Source organism: Pongo abelii, chromosome 16 (genome assembly GCF_028885655.2).
Source record: "Pongo abelii isolate AG06213 chromosome 16, NHGRI_mPonAbe1-v2.0_pri, whole genome shotgun sequence".
Lineage (NCBI taxonomy): Eukaryota > Metazoa > Chordata > Mammalia > Primates > Hominidae > Pongo > Pongo abelii.
Genome location: NC_072001.2, coordinates 60720151 through 60737770, shown reverse-complemented (window position 1 = coordinate 60737770; position 17620 = coordinate 60720151). Strand labels below are relative to the sequence as shown.

The window sequence follows — 17620 nt, the reverse complement described above, 5'->3', positions numbered from 1 at the left end:
TAAATCAGGAAGGTGAATCCTGTAAACGCTCTATTTTAAAACTGGAAAAATTAAGAGAAAACCATCAAGAACTGTTTGCCATTTATTTATAATTTATTGCATTCAGATTACATCAAGTTTATGGCCCTTGGGCACCAATGAATGTTTCTTATAATATTTTGTTCGGAATCCCACAAAGATTTTACTATACCTTTACCAAAATACACTATGGAGGTTTTTCACAGTACCTTTCCAGCTAAGGAAGAGAAGAGCAGTCACTGACATCCAGGAGCCAACCTAGTGCTCCCAACTTGGGCTGCAGTGTTGCTAGGAGCTGGCCTGATACAGCAAGGGCTTGATGTTATCCTTGGTGACCTCTCTATTCAATGCAGTCCGAAGGAAAATCCCAATAGCGCTTTAGTAGAAATTGACAGACTGTAAAATTCATATAGAAATGCAAAGGACCTAGAATAGCCCAATCAACTTAGAAAAACATAATTAGAGAGCCTGTGCTACCTGACTTCATGGCCGATGATAAAGCTACAGCAAACAAGACAGCATAGTATTAGTGTCAAGATAAGCAACTAGATCACAATATAACAGTATGGAGAGTATAGAAATAGATTTATGCATATATGGCCAATTTATTTTCAACAATGGTACAAGGGCAATTCAGTGGAAAATGGGTAGTCTTTTCAACAAATAGTGCGAAAACAATTAGATATCTGCATGCAAAAACAAAAGGCAACTATATTTTTCACACCATGTATTAGTTATCTAATCCTGCCTAACGAATTACCCCAAGCTTTAGCAGCACTCACCTTCTGGTCTCTTTGCTTCTGTTCTCTCTTTTTTAGCCACTCATCTTTAGTCTCCGTTTTAGGCCTTTCCTTCTCTGACAAAGTAAAATAGATTATTCTTAAATTCACATCTAAACAAAAGGAGATACAGTTTATTTAACCTCCTGCTTATCCAGTGGCATTTCCCTCACTCCTGTTTGTCTTCTGCACAATTCCATTTGCTAGCATTCATTAAATCTCTGTGTCCAATAAGAAGAAATCCTTGAGTTTGCAAATATTCTTGGTGCAATACTGGCTTCCCAATAATTACCAGTAATAGTAGCAGGTATCAATTATTGGCATGTCTCTGATGAACTGCTAGGAAATCTGTCAATGCTATCCCATGATCTGTGCAGCAAGCCTGGGTGGGGGATGCAATTCCATTTACTTCATCGGCAAAGCTGCATCCTGGGGCACGGAGCTGCAGAGTGCTGTAGTGACCTGACCAAGGAGGTATTGTGATTTAGTGGCAGACCTGGGACTGACTCCAGGCCTCCCACCTGTGTTCTGAAATCAGACAGGTCTGAGTGGTTTCAGACAATTTTCACATCTTTTTGAGTTTCAATTTCCTTATCCATGAAATGGTGGTGATAACATCTTCCAGGCAGGACTGTTGTAAAGACTTAGTGTATGTGTGCTCTGTCCAGCTCAGTGACTCTTGGTATTCTTTACTTCCCCAAAGCCGAGGCTTTTTCTGGAATACTCCTCATTTGTAGATTTCTTCACGCTTATCAAGGTTTACAATGGCTTCCCTCCAAATGGACTAGTGTGCCCCTTATGGGACACTGCCCCTGAGGAGTTTATGTCACTGGAGAGATAACAAATGGACACAAAGATTGGTCATGAGATTTAAGAATAAAGAAGGGGCTGAAAATAAGTTCCCCTGGGATTCAGAGATGGGAAAGATCAGGAGGGCCTGGACTTGCTGGAAAAGATTTTGGAGACAGCAAAGGTCTCGAGGTGCATGTCTTTGTCTTCCAAGCACCTGGCATGTGCTGGGTGAACTGAACTGGCCCTCTCAGTCTGGCTGTCAAGAAGAGCACCATGGCCCAGTGGGGCCTGAGCCAGGACCCATTCCTGTCACCCCCACTCCTTGCCCTGGTGACCACCCTAGAGTTCCTGGAGTAGGCAGATGGCATTCACTGGGAAGAAAGTGGGTGCTCAGAGTGAACACATGGACCAGCTCAGGGGTCAGCCTTGGTTGATGCACCCTCCAAGCACTTCCCAAATGTTGATCCTCTCTCCCAGGCTATCCCTGAAATAGGGGGCATGCCCCACTCAGAGTCAAACCGCATCTTAGGCATGTGGCCTGAGTGACAGGCTCTTGATGCTGGCTCACTAAGCGGCAGGCCTTCTCTGATTCCTGGATCCTGAGGGACACTTGCTCCTTCTGAGTCCATCCAGTTTCCCGTCGGCTGCCCAGGCACTCTCTGGGCCCTAGGGACACCTCCAGGCCCGCAGCTCACACCTGCATGTCCCTGAGTTCTGATATCCACAGGCAATATGCTGAAGGAACTTTGTTCACCACCTGCTTGGGGGGCAGGTCTACCTAAAGAAAGCCATGTTATACACTCTCTTTCTCATTCTACAGCCCGAGCTGTAGAATGGTCCCTGGTATTCTTTAAATTTAAAATTACTAAGTGTTTTTCTTTTCCTTGCTTGTTTTAAGAGAGAGAGAAAGAAGTGAATGTGGAAGTACTGGCAGAGTAGTTTTCATTTCTACCTTGGTCTCATTAAAATTGACATTTTTTAAGTCATTGCATTTCACTTAGAAACTTCTTCCAGACCAGTTTCTCCAGGGGGATGGGCTCCCAGAACCCTCTGCCTCTCTCTGAGTCCAGCTTCCCTATCTCCTGGTCCTAAGGACAGCTTTTTCTCTAAGTGCTCCTCCTTGGTGGCTGCCACAGAGCATGGGTTTTTGCTGCTAGAATACCTCCAGTGGTGAGACTCAACCAGCAATCAGCAGTGCTCTAAAACCTCCAGAATGACAGCAATCACTGCCTATGTGCCTGGCAGTGCCCAGTCCCTATGTGGGAATGACCTCATGTGGCACTTACATCAGCCTATCAAGTAGGTGTGATGATCCGAGGTTTTTAAAGGATGAAACTAATATTCAGAGAGCTTTGATGACTCGCCCAAGGTCCCACTGACAGTGTTTAAATACAAATGTAGCTCCCAAATGCACATTTTCCTCTTAGCATGATTCTGACTCACAGTGATTTATCTAACTGAGTTGCTTTGCTTTCTTACTTTTTTATTTCTTTGGTTTTTTGGAAGTGGAGACAGTAAGGGGTGGGAGGTTTGAGGAAAGGTTTAAAAGTAAAATCTATTTTTGTACTTTGTGATCATTAATGTGTCTTGCTTTTTCCACATGGTGTATTAACTAAAGTTCAGGAATTAAAAAGACAGATAGGCCCCCCGCCCTCCCCCTGACACACAGAGTCAATCTTATGGCTTACAGATGCTTGTATGGATTGTACCGTCTGGAAGATCATGTGATCTGACTTTGACACTCATTCTAGAGCCTGATCTGCTCTCTGCCCCTTCTACATGGTCATGGATGAAACACAGAGACAACATTAGTAGAACAAAATATATAGTATTTATTAAACACATGTGACATAGGTTATAATATCAAAGTACAGCATGCATGAACAGATGATTCATTCGTTTAACAAAAACACCAATTGATACTGAAAACATTAAATGATTAAATTTCCATGACATATAAAATTCTCTTTAAGTTAAAGTGAGAAAGAAAAAAAAATCGCAAGTTGAATAAATACAGTGATTTCAGCTGGTCCAGTGAAAGCATAAGGCACAAATTAAACCAAGGGACTAGCGCATCGGAATGAAGCTTGTCTGGCCCACACAAGTCTCTCACTGCGGCTCCCACGACCCTGCACAGATGCTTGGGACCAAGAGGAAAGAGCACCTGCAGGCCGGGAACCCTCCCTTCCAGGTTCAAGTTTGGCTGGGTGCCCATGCTCCTTGTGGACAGGCCTCTCTGTACCAGAGAAACACTGCCTGTAATACTTTTATGGGTAAACAAAACCTTCATGCGCTATCAAACAATCCTGGCATGAATAACATGAAACTTCAAATTAATGTCCTTTTCCCTCCCAACCAAAGTCTAGCAAATAAAATACATTGTGAGGGAATCCTCCTGATAGGATTTCAGTGTCTACAAAGAAAACAAATGATGACGCAGTACAGCAGGGTATGCCGGGTGGGTGTCTGAAATGTGACCTAGTATATTCCTCTCTTACCTGCTCACTCTGCCTTCACTTTCCTTCCTGTCTTAGAAGTGGATCAGAGCCTCAGCAATTTCCTTTCCGGCTTACACTGTGTGTAGGGGAAACAACAGTCACCCTTCCCAAAGGATTTGAAGCCACAGGGTTCCAGAGCTTTTGTCCATCTGTAAAAAGTGTATGCCTCTGAGTGCCTAAGTCAGAGTTTTCTTCATGGTTAACTCCAGGACTCTTGTGTATGGGGTGTAGTTCCTAGAAGGCATCACAATTTCACGAGTCCTGCCTGTTTGGCTGAGAAATGAGAAAAGGCAGGTCAGGAAAATGAAACAAAACCCCACATATGCTTCATATGGTAAGACAACTCTAGAAAATGGTGTTTAAGCACTTAAAAATAAAAAGACGATAATGCAGCTTAATATTTCATTTAAATATTACAAACAGGCCCTGCAATGGACTTTATGTTTTCCCAAATTCATATTTTGAAATCCTAACTCCTAAGGTGATGTATTAGGAGGTGGGGCCTTTGGCAGGTGATTAGGTCATGAGGGTGGAGCCCTCATGAATGGGATTAGTGGCCTTATAAGAGAGGCCCCAGGCCCAGCGTGGTGGCTCACACCTGTAATCCCAGCACTTTGGAAGGCCGAGGCAGGGGGATCACCTGAAGTCGGGAGTTTGTGACCAGCCTGACCAACATGGAGAAACCCTGTCTCTACTAAAAATACAAAATTAGCTGGGCATGGTGGCACATGCCTGTAATCCCAGCTACTCAGGAGGCTGAGGCAGAAGAATCGCTTGAACCTGGGAGGCAGAGGTTGCAGTGAGCCGAGTTCGTGCCACTGCACTCCAGCCTGGCCAACAAGAGCTAAATTCTGTCTCAGAAAAAAAAAAAAAAAAAAAAAGGGAGGCCCCAGAAATATTCATCATCATCCCTTCTGCTGTGTGAGGACATAGCAAGAAGACACTATACATGAACCAGAAAGCAAGTCCTCGTCAGACACTGGATCTTCTGGCATCTTGGTCTTAGACATCCCAGCCTTCAGAACTGTAAGAAATAAATTTCTGTTGTTTATAAGCTAACTAGTTTATAGTACTTTGTTATGGCAGCCAGAACAGACTATGACAGGTTAAAAATAAAAAAGTTATTTTTAACAACCTGTAAAGGTTGTACTAGGCATCCATGGTTCAGAAAAATATGAAACATGCATTCAAGGGACTTGTCACTTGGTGGGAAAGATATGTACATAAAAAATTTTCATGTACTGTGTTAGGAACTATAACAGAGACATAACAGCTGTGCTGGGCATTCTTCTTTTGCCATTCTGCCCTACTCTCCCCATTCTCCACCCTACTCTGTGGCCCGGAAAGGTCAGCATCAAGGGGCTCCCTTGCCCTTCAAATTCAGTTCCTTTTGGCCTACTGCAAGGTGGTAGCAGGGGATCAGGGAATAAGAGGACAAAGAGGTCAGGACATTTTTCCCTTCCCAGCCAGGCTGCAGCTTCGTAGTTGGCGGCATCCCTCTACCAGGGCCCGTAGCTACAGCTCCCCAACTTGTTCTCTTCCCCAGCTTTCTCCCCTGCCTCCTCAGGCAAGGGTGGTAACAGCTTCCACTGTTGCTAGCTCCAGAGCTCGCCACTATCCCTTGTTTATTTCCCTTACAGTTGCCCAAACATCCACAACAGTCCCTTCATTTAACTCTCAAGCCTCCCTTCCCGCCATGACCTGAACAAAATAAGCATGAACACATGATGGGATAATTGCGGGCAGAACAATTTAGCACCACCAGGAAATTCACATCTGGAAATTCACACAGAGAAAGTGAATCTTGAAGGATGCCTAGCATTCATCAAGTGGGCAAAGAGGGGATGGGAACTCCAGGAAGAAGGGACAGTATGTGTAAGGCAGAGATGGGTGAGCACACAGTTTGTGGATGTGGAACTGCAAACCGTGTGCTCCCTTGGAACCACTGGAACAAAGAGTTCACGATGGAGAGTGGCAGAAGATGAGGCCTGGTGGAGAAGGGTCCCATGTCCCTGGCTAAGGAGTTCACAAGGGCACAGGGAACTACAGCATGTTTTTAAGGAGGGCCATGATCTGCTCATGTTTTTATCCTAGCAAGGTTCCTCTGGTACTATCGAGGGTTGACTAGGGAAGCATTATTCTGAAGGCAGGTCAGTTAGAAAATTCTTGCTCTTCAGGAGGTGAAAGAGATCATGAGAACTTGAATTCTGATGGAAGCACTTGATGGGAAGTGGCAGGGAGATTTTAGGGGAACATTTGGGAGTTATGGTTAACAGGATTGGGTGACTAAGACATCCCATTTCTTTTTCCTCCTGGACACATAACTCAACTACATTTCCCAGCTTCTCTTGCCATTAGGTGGGCCATGTGACTAAACAGGCAGAAATGACTTCTACTACTCCCAGGTTTAACCCATAAAAATCTACATAATCCCCCACGCTCTCTCTCTCTCTCTTCCCTTTTATGTAGAGCATACAGGTGGAAAATCCAGGAGGACTCCAATGCTCAGGCAGGGTGGCTAGATGGAGGAATTCCTGGGTTCCTGAAAGACTGTGTGGAGTGAAACCTATACCAAACAGCCTTAAACTGTGACATGGGAAATTAATCTTTACCATGCTAAGCCACCAAGATCTATGGGTTCTTTCAAATAGCTACATTCCTTATCCCAACCAACATGATGACAAAATGTGTACATGAAGCCTAAGAATCGAATCCCTTTCCTCTAACTTCCCACATCCAGTCATTCACCGGGTGATAGAGGATGTATTAAAAGCGTGGCAGGGGGTGTATTTTAAACTTTGCATGTCTTCCCCCAGGAGATTCTCCATATTCTCCACCCAATCCCCATATACACCTTGAACATCACTATTACAGAGGCTTCTGACATCTTCACAGCTTTTTTTTTTTTTTTTTTTTTTTGAGACCAAATCTCTCTGTCTTGCCCAGGCTGGAGTGCAGTGGTACGATCTCAGTTCATTGCAACCTCTGCCTCCAAGGCTCAAGCAATTCTCCTGCCTCAGTCTCCCAAGTAGCTGGGATTACAGGCGCGTGCCATGACCACCTGGCTAATTTTTGTATTTTTAGTAGAGATGGAGTTTCACCATGTTGGCCAGTCTGGTCTTGAACTCCTGGCCTCAAATGATCCACCCAACTCGGCCTCCCAAAGTGCTGGGATTACAGGCGTGAGCCACCGCGCCAAGCCTCTATAGCATCTTATTGCACTTGTTGGTCTACACATTTGTGTCCACTGCTGGGTATAATTTCTTTAAGGGTGAAAGCCACATCTCCATCATCTCCATGAATCCAGCAGCTCACAGAAGCCAGCCACAGAGCTATTACCCCACATATGAATTACAAAGGAAACCAAAGGTTGGAGGAGTTTCAAGAAGTAAGTGGTCCCAGTGTCACCTGCCACAGAGAGCAATCCATGGGACCTGGTGATCCAGGAAGCCCCAGTGACCTGACCAGGCAGTTTAGTGGAGTGCCAGGGGCAGAAGCCAGATGGCTATTTGTGCCAATTCCTGTGAAAATTCCACATAACAGAAACAGTCTCCAGTGACAATATCCTGAAAGCCCATAAAATGCAGAAATATTTATAAAGGTGAACCTTCTAGGGTTCAAAAACAGGCTCTCATATCCCGATCTTTTAAAAAAGAAGTGAGGTATTTTATTTTGTTGATCACTGGGAAACAACAGGATTTCAAGAACACAAATAACCTCAACCACAAAACTGAAACCCAACCATTTGCCTTAACACATTTAGGCTATTGTTAACCTTTTATTAATCAATAAAGGGGCAGTTCCCCTGGGGAAAACAATAGCAGAACCAGCAAATAAAGCTTTGACAAAAAGCTACTTTGTGTTCTGGTCTTTGCAACAGAAATACATAAATATAAGCATTTTAAAGCACTTACTACGTGCTGAGCACTTATGACCATGGGGAATATTTTTCATCAAACTGCACCTATTAAGACATAATTGATGAAAACCAAGTTTGCTGGTTTGCTGGAAACCAAGTTTCACTACAGGGCAGAAGAAAGAAAAGTCACTTTTCCTTTCGATTTTGTTTTTTCATTTTTCTTTGTAAATGAAGGCTAGATGACCTGAACTTGTTCTCAATGGCTTTAATTAACATATATCTAAGTTTTCAAACTAAACTCCTGAGTCTTTAAATACATACATACATTTGTGTGTGTGTGTGTGTGTGTGTGTGTGTGTAAACTCCTGAACCCACAGTGAGTACCCTCTCACCTCTTCCCTTTCCCTCTCTCTTTATGAAGAGATCCTTGGTCACTAGAAATTTATGGAAAACAAAGATTAGATGAAGGAGGGAAAGAATCTGAGGAGGAGGAAGTGACGCAGAGGGATGATACTGAGTAGATTAGACAGTCTCAGGCAGGCTGGCAGCAGGAGGAATGGGAAAGAAGGAGTCAAGTCATGAAGGAAAAGAACAGCACAGTATGAGTGAGTGAGTCAAGGAGCAAAATAATTCTCTGACTCAGAAGTGACTGCATTATACTGAGTTTAGGTAGCTGGGAAAGCAGTAGCTGCAGCCACAGTAATATGAAAAGGCGGGGCACTTCCACTGGACATTCTATGCCTGTTACTTCACTTAATCCTCTCAACAAGCTTCCAAAGGGATTGCCACCAAAATCATCCTTTTCAAGATGAGAATCAAGGAGGGTAGGAATTATGCCAAAGCTGCAGATACAGCAGGAGGCAGACTCAGGACCCAAACTCAGGTCTAATTTCCAAGCCAGTATTCTTACTCACTCCTAAGAGGAGTGACTTTGAAGAAAGAGATGGCGCACTCAGCCATGCAACGGCAAGTAGGAAGACCAAGCAGACACCAGCGGGGAGTGCCCAGAAGGCTGTGGGGAACAAGGACTTGTACTCAAGGGAAAGGTTCACACTTGTGGCTCAGCCACAGAGAGGAGAGGTGAAGCTGTGAGACTGGATGCAATCTTTGCAGGAAGTACTGGAACCAAGATAGAGCCATGTGGACTACCATGGGAGGATCTTGGAGGAGGAAAAGAAGCCATCAAAGAAGCTGGAGAAGGACAGACCAGGGAGATAGATGGAGAACCAGGAGAGAAAAGTCCTGCAAGGGTAAGAAATAGGCTGAGGAATCCTTCCTTTCTTCTTAGGAAGGATTGTCGAATGCTACAGGGAGATGGCTCCATTCAACAAATACTGAGTGCCTAGTATGTACCAAGCATTGCTCTAAGGAGGTCCCAGGGAGAATGCAATTAGTGAAACAGATGAAAATCCCTGCCCTCATGGAGCTCATATTCTAGTGAGGAGACAGAGAGAGAGAGAAAAAAAACACACACACAAAGAGGTAAAACATAAGCAGAAATCACTTCATCCAAGGCCTTTATTAAATAAATAAATCATGTGATAATACTGATCACCTGCCTACGTTCCTCACTTGGTATGTATCTTTCACTTATTCACCCAACAAATGTTTATTGAGCATCAACTAAATGCATTTTTTTTTTGAGACGGAGTTTCACTCTTGTTGCCCAGGATGGAGTACAATGGTGCAATCTCAGCTCAACACAACCTCCGCCTCTTGGGTTCAAGTGATTCTCCTGCCTCAGCTTCCTGAGTAGCTGGGATTACAGGCATGCGTCATCACACCTGGCTAATTTTTTATTTTTAGTAGAGACGGGGTTTCTCCATGTTGGTCAGGCTGGTCTCAAACTCCTGACCTCAGGTGATCCGCCCGCCTCGGCCTCCCAAAGTGCTGGGATTACAGGTGTGAGGCACCACACCTGGCAACTAAATGTAATTTTTTTTTTCACGCAAGACAAAAAAAAAAGGAGAGCAGCTCTAAAAATGCTATTAGCAGTAGCACAGCATGTAACACTTGCAGTTGTACAGATGAGTGAGCAGGAGAGGCCATGCTATTCTACAGTGAGACAAGTGCCCCATACCTGCAGCACACAGGGGCCACTCTCGGGTCTTAGCTGACAGAGGCCTTATCAATCACTGGGCCTCCCAGAGTTTTACACAGTTTCTAGAGGGGGTGTCTAGAGAGTTTAACTGAAGAGCCCAATGCATACTGAAGCACTATATACTTGATCAGGCTATCATTCCATTTCATAAAATCAATGATTACCACCAATAAAAAGTTAATTAAATCATCTTAGCATACTCAAATTTATTTATATTTTATACAGTGTTCTACATAGAAAATCAGAGTTTGAGTTTAATTAATATTAATAGTAATAGCTATTAGCTATTAAGTGCTTAACTCTGGTCCAGTTACTATGCTAAAATGCTTTCATTTTTATTTTTATTTATTTGAGACGGGGTCTCATTCTGTCGCCTAGGCCCAGGCTAGAGGGCAGGGGCATGATCTTGGCTCACTGCAACCTCTGCCTCCTGGGTTCAAGCTAGTCTCCTGTCTCAGCCTCCTGAGTAGCTGGGATTACAGGTGCACACCACCACACCTGGCTAATTTTTTGTATTTTAGTAGAGACAGGGTTTCACCAAGTTGCCCAGGCTGGTCTTGAACTCCAGAGCTCAGGCAATCCACCTCCTTGGCCTTCCAAAGTGCTGGGATTACAGGTGTGAGCCACCATGCCTGGCCTATTTTTTATTTCTTTTTTTTTTTTCTTTTGGTAGAGATAAGGTCTTGCTATGTGGCTTAGGCTGGTCTTGAACTCCTAGCTTCAAGGGATCCTCCCGCCTTGGCCTCCCAAAGTGCTGGCAATACAGGTGTGACCCACCATGCCCAGTCTCTAAATGCTTTATGTACACATTTTCATTTAATCTTCAAAGCAACCCATTGAGGTTTGATATTATCCTCTTCATTCTTATTTTAAAGATGAAAGAGTTGAGACTTTAGAGAGATGAAGTAACTTGCCCAAGGCTGAGCTCAGCTAGCAGCTGGCTGGGCAGGGAACTGGACAGCCTGAGCCTCCCTGACTGTCCCACACTGATGAATTCCTTGTAGGAGAAGAACAGGGAGTAAGAACAAAACACTTCTGCATAACTCAGGCTTAATTCAATGCTTGTATTTGTCTAAAATATTCTAGGGAAAAAAATCTAAAAAATATTCTGGACAATACCATGGAATCTTTTATTAGTTAGATGCAAATTTGAAGTCCAAGTATGAACCAGGAATTTTGTTAGAACCTACACACCACCATTTAGTAGCTCTCTATTGATTACATATTTTCAAACTACACATGTACTGCACCAAGACTCAAGAAGGCCTGGTTCTAATTCTGGCTATGTGGCTTCCAGTGAATCACTTGATCTCTCTGAGCCCCAATTCTGGCATCCATAAAACATGGGGATTAACTAGACCGGGAGTTCCAATTTGTTTTTGCCCATAGAGCTATTTATTCAAACAGAATCTTACTTGGAATCCCACAGACAAAACAAACTAAAAGTTGACTTTCTCAAGTTGTTCTGGGGAGGAAGAAGGGTCCCACGGGCCAGCCCCTCGCTAACCCTCCTCATCCCCCCGGGCATCCTGAGGCCTCTCCAGGAACCCCAGCTCAGAGTAAGGCAGTTCCAAGAAGTGCAGGTGGAAGGCCACTGCCCTGAGTTACCGAAAGATCCTGGGCTCCTCCCCACCCAGACTTGCCTGGCGCCTTTCACATAGTAGGCACTTAATAAATATTTGCGAGGAAACGAATGAAATATTATTCTGCCTTTTCGGAAACACGGATATGTAGTTTTCATTTCCTCTGCTGATTGACCTAGGTAGTTAAACTGCTAAGATGGATCCTGGGGGAAACCAAATGTTACATTTATGGAAAAGCTGCTTTTAGATACTGAAGTGGCTTCCAAGTTCACCATCGCCATAAGTTAAGGGTCTGTCAGCACTTCCATTATGAAAACCGCTTTGTGGTTTCATAACTTAGCCATAAAAGTTTGCTTCAGGCTATACTTGGGCATACAAATTGAAAAGCTTGTTTTAAGCCAAAATGTGGGAATTAGAAAACAAACAATTTATTGGTTTCAGACATAGTTTTGTACCGGTCTTAGCCAAACAAGATTTATTATGTGGGCAATTAGAGTGGACTAGGCCACTTGGCTTTTGAAAAATACAAAAAGGTGGGAAATGGCCAAATTATTTATATTTCAAAAAGGTCTCTGAACACAATTGATCATTCTTTTTGGTTACATTTTCATATATGAAAATATATCTCAATATGATGAGATCCAGAGTCTATATACATACATATATATATATATATTCAACATTTTCTGTTAATTATATTGGAATGATAAAAAATGTCTTTTTACTAGAAGGCAAGCAATGTAATTGAGGACATTGTCAAAGAAAGAACCTAATGCTGCTTTTGGTAAATTCTTTGAGAATGGCAAGTGATTCATTTTAATTAACAAAAATGACAATACCAGTAATAAATAAAAATTAATAAAGTAACGAAAGGAGGTCTTATTGTACAATGTTAGAGCTGGTGGAGACCTGAGAAGTTACCTAGTCAAATCATTGACTTTACAAGTTGAGAAACCGAGGCCCCAGAGAAGAACCTGTCTGAAGGCATCCTGCTGCTGACTGGTAGGACAAGAACCAGGTATTCCACACCCTAGCTTGGTGATCGGCTCGTCACTACTTCCCACCAGCTATAACCACTCAAGAGTCCAGGATTCGGCATTTTTCTAGACTACTATGTCCAGCAAAGCACACACAAGTGCCCCTGTTCACACAAGAATCCACCCTCCTGCACACAGGATACCAGGCATTTTGTGACTTTGATTACCTAAATCACAAGTCACATGTCATTAGCATCTTTGCTGTAAACTTGTTTTATGTCCTCTTGAGGCCAGGCACAGTTGTGAGCAGCCGGAAATGGTGAGTTAGTTATCAGAGGCAGGTTACTGTGTTACAGGCTCTAATGTCACGAGGAAGAGACACAAGGATGGAAGCAGCTTAACAATGAACAGGTCAGTCCTCTAGCTCAGGAATGTAACTGAACAAACCAGGTTATAGTTATCACATATCTGCCGATGACTCAAGCAGATCAGGTATTTATGAACTGTATCCAGTGCTTGACAATACCCTGTTACAGTACTGAGGAACAGATGAATTTTGTTCAAGGTTTAGATCCTCCCTCTTGTATATCACTAAAGCACCTTGGACGCCCCTCTAACACCGTTATATATGTCTACCTACATACCTGTCTCTCCCTCCAGACTGTACTCTGGGGCAGGAACCAAATCTCATTCCTCTCTGTGTCATAACTGTCTGGCACAGGGAAGGTACTAACAGCATTAGTTGAATGAATGAAGGAAGGAAGGAAGGAACAAATGCATTCACTCACTGACAGGGCCCATCTCTCTCTAAATGGCTTCCCCAGGTCTCTCCTTTGCTGACCCCTCCACCCTGCACAATGCCCCTGTTCCTACAGAAACCAGTCAAGCCTCTCAGCAGCCACCACTTGGCTATGCAGAAATATTTTTGATAGGAAGAATGCAATTCTGCTAAGAACAACCCAGTAAAGTATTTTCTTCAGCCAAAGAGGAATTTGAATTAAAAAAAAAAAATCAGGAAACTCCTAAATACCTGGGTAGAAGATCACAGTCCACTCCAATCTCTCTGGTTTCCACTTCGGTCTTGGCCTGAGTTTCTATTAAATAGTCCAACCTGCTTTGTAGTTCATTATTCTGGAGATGAGAAAAAAAGGTACTTTCAGTAGGTCAAATAGGTTCCCCCCCAAATATGCATGATACAATTTATATGTATTCTCTGATTTTGCCCCATGACATGGCCAACTATCACAATGTATTTACAGAGCATCACTTACACAATAGTTGTTGAAGAAATAGACTGACTGAATGCATACAAATGGCTTTCTATGCATGTACAGACATGTGCATCCAATTTTACATAAATGAAAACAAAATATTGTAATCTATGTTATAATCTGCTTTTTCAGCCACTAATTCATTGTAGCTATCTTTCCATCTTTATTAGTTTTCTTTTTATGTCAACAAACTATTTTAACTCATTAATAGTATTCCATTGTATAGATACATTATTTATTTAACTAGTCTCTTATTGATGGGCATTTAGATATTTATCACGTTTTTGCCATTATAAATAAGGTGCAGCCCAACTTTTAATACCTCCTCATTAAACTATAAAATGAGCAAGTCTGTTAATTTAATTTAACAGTGGGAAATACCTCTATAACTTAATTAGTATTTCGTAGGTGTGGAAAATTCAGAATCTCACACATATAAAGTAGAACAAGCTCCTTGGGATTAAAATTCGCATTCTGAAAAGTTTTTTTTCTTTCGGGCCAGAGCCAAACATTACATAAGTTAAAGACTAGATGCTCAGCAATTGGAAATTTTCCTCATGGGGGAAATGAAGGACCAAGAAGCAAGAGATACTGAAATGAAAACAGACAAAGAAGTTGAAGATACTGAAATGAAAATAGACGAAGTGCTGGTGCCTGAAATCTGAAGGGCAAAAACACCAAAAAAAAAAAATTCAGAAAAAAGTGAACAGTGGTTATCTCTGTGTATTGAGATTCTGGGATGCTTTTTAAAAAGTCCTTCTATATATTTTTCAGTAACGCTAGACTAAATGTTCATGAAGCAGTGATCATATCTATCTTCCTGGTTGTATTCTCAAAGCATGGCATGCAGCAGATGCAAGATAAATATTTGCTGAATAAATAAATTTATAAATGATTTTACAATGAGCATTTTATTTGCATAACTAGAAATGAAACCGTTTGTTCTTTTCTTCTTTAAGTTGGAGCTGAAGCTGAGGCACTATTCTAAGACACTAGGTAACACAAGAAAGTTTAAAAGTTCTATGGAGACAGAAGCTCATTTGTTTTGAAAGAAAGAATGTGGGTTAAACATTCAGTAGCTCCCACTCTGAAAGGTTGATACCAAGGAGCAAAGTATCAGTTCTTGTGAAAATCCATGTTCTGTACAATGTAAAAGTCAACGAATCCCTTCTGATAAATAAGAAATGATGTAAAGGAAGAGAATGCTTTCCAGATTCCTTAGCAGATGACACGCTATGACAGATCGATGGGCTCTGAATCTATCAGCTCATCCCCAGTATGGAAGAATGGTGCTGGCTTATTCCCGAAGAGTCATCAGCATTCACACACACACACACACACACACACACACACACACACGCATGCATGCATGCATGCATACATGTGCAAAGAGAGAGAGAGAGAGAGCTTCCCCAGCAACGTCTGAACTCTTCAATTTATAAGAAAAGACAAAGGCAGAAGACGCCTGCCTTTGCTGGATGCTCCAGTAATACCACCGCCTTACCCCTTCTTAGTGTAAAGACCTTAATCATAAGGATTTCACAGCATGCTGGGTCTAATACCTATAGGTAGGGGGCCTAAAAGACAAGGTTAGCAAATACGCCGCAACTGATACACAGTGAATAGTGGACAAGTGACCGCAAATCCTTTGTTCCATTTCATGGGAACTCTGTGTGTGCACAACAGACACCCGTAGAAACAGAAATAAAAAATGTATACTCATGAGAATATAGTGCAATCAGTAGAAAAATTATTGTACATCTACTATATATCAGGCAGTGAAATTAGGTGAGGGAAGAGTTAGAAGTTAAAGAAATATGGCATGATTTGCAATCCTTGAGGAGCTCGGTCTTGGAGGAATACAGATAACTGAGCAGCAAATAATAGAACGATGTGCTAAGTAACATTATAGAGGGATCCACAGAATATTAAGAGGGAACTCAGAGGGAACATCTGACTCAAAATGGGGAGAGGGGTGGAGTTTCTGGAGTTAGGCAAGGGAAAGAGAGTAAGAAAAAGCAAAGGAGATGAGTATTCCAGAACTGTGGAAACACACTGGGTTGAGAAAAGGCACCTTATTGCATTACACAGGTGTGTAGAAGTTAGTTACGAAAGGCTATGTATGCCACTACAAGAAGTTAGAAATCAATCTTACAATAGCAAGGTCAGCACCAGAATTTATTTTAATCACCTGACTCCCAAGTGAAAGTTGAACTGGAGGAAAACAAGACTAAAGATGGCAGGAAGGCCACTGAAATTATTCAGCTAAAGAGTGGGGGCTGCACTTGCAGTAGAGAGGAGTATGTACTCAACACACTGATCCTGCTGCAACTCACAGCTGTACATTCTGAATAACAGATTAAAAACGACTAATGAGATCTCTAGAGAAGTGAACAAAGACAGGCAAGTTTTGGAGATGAGGTGAAACTTGAAGCATGTGGCAAGCAGTTCTCTGTATTCTCTGTGTTTTATTATTTTTCTTTTTGCTGGCAGCTTTGCCCTGAGAGCAGCACAGTCATGGTGGTGGCAGTACAGATATAGTAAAATATTAACAGAAAGATCATCTTTCCGGGTGGAAGAAACCAGGAGAAGGATGCCAGGGCTACTAACAGTAGGGGAGAAGGCAAAAGAGGACAGTCAGAGTTGGGGGAAAACACTAAATTCTTGTATATAGACTCAGTTCAAGTCTCTGGTAGACCACTGAACCATGCAAGTCTGCAGAAAACTGAAAAAAGTTTGCAGCTAATGTTGAAAGAGCTAAACTGAGATCTGCCATCACCATCACAGACAAGCAGGATGTAGTTGGGTCTGGCTAAATTCATTGCATTTTAAAACAAGAACCCAACAAAGCACTCACAATGTCCAGCTTATAATCCAAAATTATGCGACATATGAAGAGTCAGGAAAATAGTACCCATTCCTAAGGGAAAAGAGAATCAACAGACACCAATCCTGATATAACTCTGACGTTGGAATTTTCACACAAAGACTTTAATGCAGCCATCATAACGATGATCAGTGAGACAAAGAAAAATATGCTTACAATTAATGAAGTAGTAAAAAAAAAATAGAAAATATAAAAAAGAACTAAATGAAAATTTTAGAACAGGAAAGTACAATACCTGAATTTTTTTTAAAAAAGTCACTAGATGGACTTAAGACTGAAGATGGTAAAGGAAAAAGTCAGTAAACTTTACAATACATTAATATAAATTATCCAACTGAAAGTAGATAAACAAAAGACTGAAAACAATAAATGGAGCACTGTGGAACTGTGAAGCAATTTGAAAAGCCTAACATGCGGGTTTTTTAATCAAAGAAAGAGAGGAGAGGAAAACTAAAGCAGAAAATTACCGTAAAACATAATAGCTGAAAACTCCCCAAATTTAGTAAAAGACATAAATTTACAAACTCAAGAAGCTCAGTAAACCCCAAACAGGATAAATTCAAAGAGAAACACATTACAGTCAAACTTCTGAAAACCACAAATGAAGAAAAATCTTGAAAGCAACCTGTTATATACAGGGGCATAATCATTTGAATTACTACAGATATCTCATTAAAAACCATGGAACCCAGAAACAATGAGTACCAAGAGAAATAAACTGGCAACTTAGAGCTCTATATCTTTCAATAATGAAGGTGAAATAAAAACCTTACTTTCAGATAAGAAAAACTAAGAGAATGTTTTACCACCTGGCCTGCACTACACAAAATTCTAAATAAAATTTCTTCAGGGCTG

General features: G+C 41.9%; 1 protein-coding gene across 2 annotated transcripts in view; it reads right to left on the bottom strand.

Moving 5' to 3' along the window:
* Positions 1-3397: 3397 nt before the first annotated feature.
* Positions 3398-17620, bottom strand: part of MYZAP (myocardial zonula adherens protein) — a 97454-nt gene continuing 83231 nt past the window's right edge. Inside the window, exons 12-14 of one of the 2 annotated variants that reach the window (XR_008513607.2) lie at positions 13638-13738; positions 4088-4360; positions 3398-3825 (exon numbers count right to left, since the gene is read on the bottom strand). Coding sequence is in view for 1 of the 2 variants with exons in the window: in XM_024232475.3 (XP_024088243.2) it covers positions 4264-4360; positions 13638-13738 (198 nt within the window). In the remaining variant the exon portion in view is untranslated. Of the gene's footprint in view, positions 4361-13637; positions 13739-17620 lie in introns of both variants that reach the window. The other variant, XM_024232475.3, reaches the window with a different exon arrangement.